Source organism: Oncorhynchus gorbuscha, linkage group LG08 (assembly GCF_021184085.1).
Source record: "Oncorhynchus gorbuscha isolate QuinsamMale2020 ecotype Even-year linkage group LG08, OgorEven_v1.0, whole genome shotgun sequence".
In the NCBI taxonomy this organism is placed as follows: Eukaryota; Metazoa; Chordata; class Actinopteri; order Salmoniformes; family Salmonidae; genus Oncorhynchus; species Oncorhynchus gorbuscha.
In genome coordinates this window covers 43,565,668-43,575,040 of record NC_060180.1, presented here as the reverse complement: position 1 = coordinate 43,575,040, position 9,373 = coordinate 43,565,668, and the positions used below count along the sequence as shown (strand labels likewise).

General features: G+C 42.4%; 1 protein-coding gene across 1 annotated transcript; it reads right to left on the bottom strand.

The window, feature by feature from the left end:
- Positions 1-449: 449 nt before the first annotated feature.
- On the bottom strand, positions 450-8,397 carry LOC124041686 (E3 ubiquitin-protein ligase RNF114-like). Its single transcript, XM_046359559.1, has 6 exons — positions 8,059-8,397; positions 7,291-7,441; positions 7,021-7,127; positions 6,594-6,708; positions 1,904-2,011; positions 450-1,798 (listed from the first exon to the last, which is right to left on the bottom strand). The coding sequence occupies exons 1-6, from the start codon at positions 8,232-8,234 to the stop codon at positions 1,733-1,735; spliced, it is 723 nt and encodes a 240-aa protein (XP_046215515.1). The 5' UTR covers positions 8,235-8,397; the 3' UTR covers positions 450-1,732.
- Between the last annotated feature and the right edge of the window lie 976 nt (positions 8,398-9,373).

Below are 9,373 nucleotides of genomic sequence, written 5' to 3'. Positions count from 1 at the left end.
CAGATTCTGGAAATGAGACCCTGCCTCCAAGGTTGGATGGGTGGTGTGGCTGTACTGCCCTCCTCTGGCCAAACATGGGTAACTACAGCCTACAGTGAGCCCATAGCAGTGCATCAAATCCGATTGTCCAATTATAAACAACATATATACTGCCCGGCGGTATTAGGTTCTTATTTAATATCTTAACTTATCAATGCTATATGAATTAGATTCTCAAATGAACAACATCTACCAGGAGGGGGGTGTAGCATGTGCATGGGAAACCATGAGAGATTACACAGAGGGATGCCACATTGAAATAATAGGGCTCCTTTGACACATGCATCGAAGTCCAACACTCAGACTGGAGCCTCCACCAGCATAGTCTCTCACAAGGCACACACACACACGAGACCCATGTCTCTACTAAAAATATCTAAAAGTATACAGGAAAAAAGACAAACACAAAGGACCAGTGCAGTAAAAAACTTGATTTTCATGTTTTATATATTTCTACACCATGAGGTTGGAATAATATTGTGAAAATGATAATGCCCTTTCAGTGAAAGAGCGGTTTGAAAAAACTTGCAGCCTGTTTTGGTGGGAGGAGTTTTGGCCTGCCTGGTGACATCACCAGGCAGTAAATTAGTTAATAGACCAATAAGAGCGTTCGATCCCCTCTGACAAACCCAGCTAGTTTTCAATTCTCCCACTCCGACAGTCCTAGGAAAATTCTTGCTTGAAATTGCTCTTTGCTAAGAAGCCATTTGTTTATTTCTGACCATTTTAATTGAAAACAATCACAGTAAGGTACTTAATTGTTACCCAGAAATGATTTGGTATTAAGATAAAAACAGCTGTGAGTAAACAATGTCAAACTACAGGGAACACATCTATTTTCATCAGCAGAAGTAATACATCTTGGAGTACACATTCCTCCCGGAATAATAGTTACTGGCAGTTTACACTTTACAATGATTGCTTGCATTGAAGAGCAATGTCTCATCTATAGGGAATGACAGAGGCCTTTAGTGGCCAAAAGGCCACATTAGCATGGCAGTGCAATTAAGGGCTTCCACCATTTTAATATAGTCAACTGGGTGGGACTTCCAACTTCATTGGCTGTGATCCTTCCTGGTGACCCTATTGGAGTCATGTCCAACTGGGTCATCAGGAGGGATCAGCCAATCGTGAAGAAGAAAACGGACTACTTTCAAATGGAAGCCTCAAAAAGGCACTGCCCATGCGGTCAGATTCTAAAATGGCACAGATAGAAAGATGAGTCCTCTATGTTATCTTGGCAAAAGGTAGCCACCCAGTGGTTAAAACCTCTCATTGCAGAATCAAGTCATAACAGTAGAAAACAAACAACTGTGGAAGTCTCCGGTACAGTAGGCCTATATGACAATGCTAACAATGAACAGATGAAATAGTCATGATTCAGCAGAATTATGAACGGTCTAACAATACAACACTTCTTCGGAGAGAGACACAGGGACATCACTCCACTTCTATACCAGAAAGCACATGAACTGTTTAACTTGTATCGTTTTATTTATGTTGGAATGACAATTGTAAAGTGATAAGAGGAGTTGCTTGGTAAGCCTCAAAGCTTCCTGGTTATGCAGTCACCACCCACCCTTACTATTCTTTTTCCTATGGTTACACCACTAGCCCAGTTCAAGGATGGTGCAGTGCAATTATATTTTCCCTCAAAGCCACCTTTTCCTCCTTCCTCAAGGCAGACACCACCTCAGTTCTCCATGAGGGAGCGTTGTAGAGCCTCCTGGATCATAGTGTGTTCGTCTGTGGAGTAGTCCTGGAGAGAAGGAAAAGCAAGGCATTAATAAAATAAGATTTTCTTGACAGGAGGTCCCGAAAACAATAACTGAATTGTGACCAGTGTGTCTTAAGGCCCACTTACCACAAAGGTGTCATAAGAGAAGGTGTGTCTAATCTTTAGGTGCTGGAAGAAGTCAGCACTTCTGTAGTTGGGGTCCCCCCAAGGCATAGAGGCACAGATAGGACACACCTGCAAGACAACAGAATATAACTTCTTCATTCATCTCTGGACACAGATGGGCCTTTAGCTTGCCTTCACATGTAACATAAAGCAGTAATAGACAAAACATCACACACTGTGTTAAAGCAGCAATAAACATGCACACTCACGCCGTCAAATGTCCGGCCAGATTGTCACTGGCCTTATCCCAAGAGAAACCCTTTTTAATGCGGTCTCATGAAATCTAAATGGTGCGTAGAGCTACGCCTGTTTTTGGAGCAACACACATTCTGTAACATGATCCTCTCTACAGTGTTCTTAGACCCCTGAATAGCCACATACAGAAGGTGACGCTAGGTTTGTTTTACATTACCACATTCTGTAACATGATCCTCTCTACAGTGTTCTTAGACCACGTTGGCTCCTTGCACGTCTCCCTCTATCCTGTCACCTATTTTTTTTCTTGTCTGTGCTTTCAGCCTTGGTACAGTAGCTAGCTAGTTTGATTTGCACTGTTTTAAACATTTACGATAGCTACTCAACCAGGCATTAGATTAGAGCAGGGGTGTCCAACCTCTTCTAGCAAAGAATACATACAAATTAAACGGCGCAAACAATTCATTATTTCTAGCTTTTAAATATCTTCTCTTATCCTCTACCATGCAACTCTTTCCTGGGTCCTTGGTGTACAAGATCAAATCAAATGTATTTATATAGCCCTTCGTACATCAGCTGATATCTCAATGTGCTGTACAGAAACCCAGCCTAAAACCCCAAACAGCAAGCAATTCAGGTGTAGAAGCACGGTGGCTAGGAAAAACTCCCTAGAAAGGCCAAAACCTAGGAAGAAACCTAGAGGAACCAGGCTATGAGGGGTGGCCGGTCCTCTTCTTGCTGTGCCGGGTGGAGATAAGAGAACATGGCCAAGATGTTAAAATGTTCATAAATGACCAGCATGGTCAAATAATAGGTCTGGGACAGGTAGCACATCCGGTGAACAGGTCAGGATTCCATAGCCGCAGGCAGAACAGTTGTACAGTTTCAAGAGATGTTTTTCTCAATATACTGTACCTTGTCAAATAATGGTAAATAAACTACTAAGGGGCCCCATTAAATTATATTTTGTATTTTCCAGTTTTAGCCATGTTCCCGCTGTTAGGCCTACTGCTACAGGACGTTATGGCAGAGTTTGCAAAACAATGGCCACTCAATTAACAGGGGTAATAATCATGACGTCTTCAGGTAAGCCAACATAAATTCTGTAGAGTGCACGGTATTATGGGTAAAATGTAGGAAAATACTGGTATTAACTGTAATTGGAAGCCTCTTGTAAAAAATGACTCTGTATAACATAACACGTTCTTTACAGTAATAACTTAAGCATACTGTAGATTCAAATGATCAGTTTCATTTACATTACATTTACATTTAAGTAAATGTAATGTAGTTTCAGGCTGACTATTTTAGTAAATGTTTTCTTGAAGCAGCTGTGAAGTGGAATAATATTTTAAGCAACTGTTGGGTAGGCACCTGGACTTGTATATAAGTATCTTTATTGGTAGCCAATTGAATTACTGCAAGTTCTCTTAGCTAACCTAGCTAGCTAATGTTTGCTAGCTCAAGTTGACACAAGACATTCCAGTCTGCTCTGGTAAATATCTTGCTGTGCGACCTAGAAAAACCCAGAACATAAAATATGCGTTTCCCTGTGGTGAAGCCGCTGAGTGACAGAATACAGAGTGCAGAAATACCATCTGGAACATGGGAACTTTCATGTGCTTTATTAACAAACGTGTATTCCATCCGTAAATACAAATAAAATTGTTGTTAAAATACGAGCCTAGTTGGTTTAGACACGGAAAAAGGCCGGGAGATCAGTTGGAAAATAGTGATAGCTTTAGTATTAATCTGCAGGTAGCTAAAGACATGACAATGTTTGTATTGGTAGTAGTAGGAGTTGGGATTATGTCGGTTCATTGTTTACCTACCTGAACAAAAGACTCCGCTTTGCCAGATGATTACATGACCCCTCAAGTTTGCCAGGTGTGAATACGGTAATCTATTGTATTTCATGAACATGTGTCAGATAAGCGACATCTAATAATTATTAAATATTTTTATCTGGACACTTTGTTTTGATATCAACCATTTCACCGTTCACACCTTCTGTATCCTGTGCATGTGACAAATACACTTAATGTTAATTAATATACTGTGTGTTTACCAGAACAACAGAACCGGCGCAAAGGTCAGATTAGGATATAGGCCAAGGACCAGATAGTGTTGTTTTACCTGGAGTTCTTCCTTGTTGTAAGCTACTACTTACCACTTTTAGTCATGAAATCTTTGGTTATTTACTAAAATACTCTGTTTAGCACATGACCTCACATGTGAATCCTTAAAGAGATGGGTGGGGCTAAGGCTTAAAAGGGTGTGAATGATACTGCATGGGTGTCGACAAAGAAGAGCTCTCCAGTAGGTGTACCAAAACATTGAAAGGCCATTTACTCAAAAGTGAGTTTATCAAACGTTTATTAGTGTTCAACGTAGAATTACTTTCCCATTGTTCCCTCAACTGCAGTGTATGATATACCATTTTCTAGCTCTGAGTCTCTACTTTTATCCAATGTAAAAAACACAATTTCAAATGTTGCTACATAAGACCGAATCAAGGTGGTTGGTCACATTTGGTGGCAGAGAAAGAAAGGAAAATGTTGAGAGTCTGGTAAAATAATCAGTGGTATTGAGTAAGTTATAGCAATGTTTAATTAGTTATCTAGTGTTAGAAGGTATATTTAGCCATCGTATTAAACATTTGTTCAATGGATAAATTGATTTAAGACTATATTGATACAGTGCATTTAGAAAGTATTCAGACCCCTTGACTTTTTCCACATTTTGTTACATTACAGCCTTATTCTAAAATGTATTAAATTAATAGTTTATCTATCTACACACAATACCCCATCATGAAAAAGTGAAAACAGGTTATTTAAAAATATACAAATCTTCCTTATTTACATAAGTATTGAGACCCGAAACTGAGCTCAGGTGCATCCTATTTCCATTGATCATTCTTGACATTTTTACAACTTTGGCCACTCGGGAAAAACTGAGCAATCGGGGGTGAAGGGCCTTGGTCAGGGAGGTGACCAAGAACCAGATAGTCACTCTGACAGAGTGACTGAGTTCCTCTGTGGAGATGGGAGAACCTTCCAGAAGGACAACCATGTCTGTGTAGCCGATGCGAAATGGCTAACTAGTTAGCGGTGGTGCTCGCTGGTAGCGTTTCAATCGGTGACGTCACTCGCTCTGAGATCTTGAAGTAGTGGTTCCCCTTGCTCTGCATGGGCCAGGGCTTTTGTGGAGCGATGGGTAACGATGCTTCGAGGGTGACTGTTGATGTGTGCAGAGTGTCCCTGGTTCGCGCCCAGGTCGGGGCGATGGGACGGACGTAAAGTCTATACTGTTACATCTGCAGCACTCCAACAATCAGGCCTTTATGAGAGTGGCCAGACGGAAGCCACTCCTCAGTAAAAGAAACAAGACAGCCTGCTTGGAGTTTACCAAAAGGTACCTAAAGAACTCTCAGACCACAAGATTATCTGGTATGACGAAACCAAGATTGAACTCTTTGGCCTGAATGCTAAGCGTCACATCTGGAGGAAACCTTGGACCATCCCTAAGGTTAAATATAGTGGTGGCAGCATCATGCTGTGGGGATGTTTTTTCAGCGGTAGGGAGTGGACGACTAGTCAGGATTGAGAGAAAAATGAACGGAGCAAAGTACAGCGAGATCCTTGATGAAAACCCGCTCCAGAGCGCTCAAAACCTCAGACTGGGGCAAAGGTTCACCTTCCAACAGGACAACGGTCCTAAGTACACAGCTGGGACAAGTCTCAATGTCTTTGAGTGGCCATGCCAGAGCCCGGACTTGAACCTGATCGAACATCTCTGGAGCTACCTGAAAATAGTTGTGCAGCAACACTCCTCATCCAACCTGACAGAGCTTGAGAGGATCTGCAAAGAAGAATGGAAGAAACTCCCCAAATACAGGTGCCAAGCTTACAGGGTCATACCCAAGAAGACTCGAGGCTGTAATATTTATAATATTTATATTATGTATTTTTATCAGCCAAAAACCATCAATTACCAGCTAACGGGTCAATTACCGGCTAACGGAAACACCGTTACAGAACTAGACATTCTCATGCCCCCCCAACCTCCACCACCTCATTCCGTGTTTCTTGGAAGCCGCAATCTATGACCATGACACTGTGGCAGGTACAGAATGACGGATGAGCATAGTGGAGCAGCGCAATAGACTCTTTCACACTCTCTCACAGGGCCCTTAGTACCGGATTTTACAAGCCATCCCCATTTAATTTCCCTTCTTACTTTCTCCCTCGCTCTTGACTTTGTCAAGCTCATGCTTATTTCTCCCCCTCTCTGCAACCACATCTCACGTTACACTCCTGGCTGAGGCAAGCCGTCATAGACATAGCATGCACTAACAGTAACACACCATCTTTGTCCTCACGTTTCAAACAATGAAAAATGCTTGAGGGAAACTAATTGTCAGGTGAGTCATGTTTCACTGAAGACCCCTTACCACGTGGCGCGTGTCCCGGGCATGCTGGGAAGTGCAGTGCTCCACCAGGCCGTCCTGGTCCAGGTTCTGGTAGTTACAGTAGGGGCATGAGAAAGTGAAGCGGTTCGGCATAGGGCTGGGGAGACCGAGGAGAAGTGGAATGAGGACATGTCACTGGATATGTTTAGGTCTCTTTTGTATAGTTTATATAACCATGATCCCTCTGGGTTTGTGTTATGTCCATGAAACCCAATCACAGCGTTTATGCAAAAGTCAAAGCCACCAGTCAATAAATACGTTAGGATATTGAGAGCCATTACAAAGTTGAGAACCTATAAAGATGGGTTGATCAACACATACTGAGAGGCAGAGAATATTACACTTTGACCATATATGGATAATTGCACAGCATATCAAAGCTGCTGTACCACCACCCTCCACTTCTCACCCAATAATGTTAGGCTGGGTCTGGGCAGTGGTCCTGACCCCCTCCTCAATATACTCCTGGTACTTGGAGCATGCTGCCGTGTGGCCTCTCATTTGGGACAGGCCCACCTGAAAGTCGAGAAAACACAAGGCATCAATGCTAATGGTAGTGCACTTTATTTAAAAACAGACAGACTTATCCACATTTATAATAGATCATTCACTCACTTATATTAATTCCTTTGACTATTCACATTGTTTTACAAACTGACAGACTGCTGGACACACACACCTGTGCTCCACAGCCCTTGCAGGCCGCCATTGAGGTGTGTATGAGGGCCTCTAGGTCAGTGGCTTTGGCCCAGTGGCCCAATGGTGCCCTACAAACGGCACACACTGGCTTCTGGGGCCGCAGGCACTCCTGCAGACAACTTTGACAAAACCTGGGTGGAGGGAGAAGGGAAAGGAGATCGAGATGTTGCAAGTCATTCATAGGCTAAAATGAAAGCAAACATATAGCCATCGTATTACAGAAGGAAAACGAAACTTAGACGTCTGGTATGACAAAACCAAACATTGATGCTGATTATTGAACCACTATGTTCCTCACTGACAATTACTTTCTTCACTCTGTGAAATTAGAGGACGGTACGAGTATAATTTGTTTTATTGATAAATTCACTTCCTGATACAAACGAAAGACCTGTCCGGTGAGGACATTGGGCGTTGTAGTTCTTTACATATCTACAGAATGCATTTCTAATATAATTTAACTACAAAGGCCACAATTCAATTGAAGCCCATTTCTTGATGTAAACAAAACTGAAAGTAAAGCATATATTTATGAACATGCAAATATATTACCAACATATAACATTGAAAGCCAAAAGGAAACATTGAATGGCAAGTTAAATATGATGTCAGTAGTTGGCTTGCCGGATCACATACATGTTCAATCCCTTGCTGGTTGACGCCAGACAAGCTCGTTTGCTTGAACTTGGATGATGTCTAGCTCGCTACGTTCATAGACAAAATTAGATATTTGTGTAAAGATACTCACGTATGTCCACATTGTGTTGTGACAGGGCTATCAAAAATCTCGAGACAAACCGGACATACGAACTCTGTCCCGTCCCTGTCGCTCCCAGAAACATTTTTGTTCTGCTGTGCGGAGCTAAAAGACCCTAGCATCGCCATTTCTTCTCTCCTCTGTCGGGTGGTGAAAAGGAGGAGCATCCCTAGCTTTTTTGCTGTTGAAGTTTGACAGATTTGGTCATCTTGAGCTGTGTTCAGCAGGGGTGTATTCACTGGAAACCAAAGAGAAGCAAACTGAACGAAACAGGGCGGGACCTTCCTGGATTTCTCCAATAGAAACTCTCTTTGTTGCAAAATCTTTTCGAAAATCTTTTGCTACGGGTGTGTACAGTACAATGGTAATGCCAGAGAAGACAGTGTTTGCAGGATATATTGGCAAGGGTGTTGTTAGTCCAGAGAAGTCGAGTGCCGGCAAACTGTGTCAATATATACTCCAAACACCGACTTCGAGGGCAATATAACTTTTATAGAATAGGTTACCAATATATTTAAATAATGATTGACATATTTTCATTAACGTTATTTTGATTAATTTATTCATACTATTTCATCCTTCCACAAGATATAGTCCCGACACAAATCTAGGGATGGTCCCCAAGCCAACTGGTTGCTTGTTCTATCGGTTCTGTATCTATGGACGCGACCCAGTCGTTCAGTCTTGTTGTTCTGTATCTATGGACGCGACCCAGTCGTTCAGTCTTGTTATTTTGTATCGATGGACGCGACCCAGTCGTTCAGTCTTGTTGTTCTGTATCTATGGACGCGACCCAGTCATTCATTCTATTGGTTCTGTATCTATGGACGCGAACCAGTCGTTCAGTCTTGTTGTTCTGTATCTATGGACGCGACCCAGTCGTTCATTCTATTGGTTCTGTATCTCTGGACGTGACCCAGTCGTTCAGTCTTGTTGTTCTGTGTCTATGGACGCGTCCCAGTCATTCATTCTATTGGTTCTGTATCTCTGGACGTGACCCAGTCGTTCAGTCTTGTTGTTCTGTGTCTATGGACGCGACCCAGTCGTTCATTCTATTGGTTCTGTATCTCTGGACGTGAACCAGTCGTTCAGTCTTGTTGTTCTGTATCTATGGACGCGAACCAGTCGTTCAGCCTTGTTGTTCTGTATCTATGGACGTGACCCAGTCGTTCAGTCTTGGTTTTCTGTATCTATGGACGCCTCCCAGTCGTTCAGTCTTGTTGTTCTGTATCTATGGACGCCTCCCAATCGTTCAGTCTTGTTGTTCTGTACTATGGATGCAACCCAGTCGGTCGTTCTCAATGTT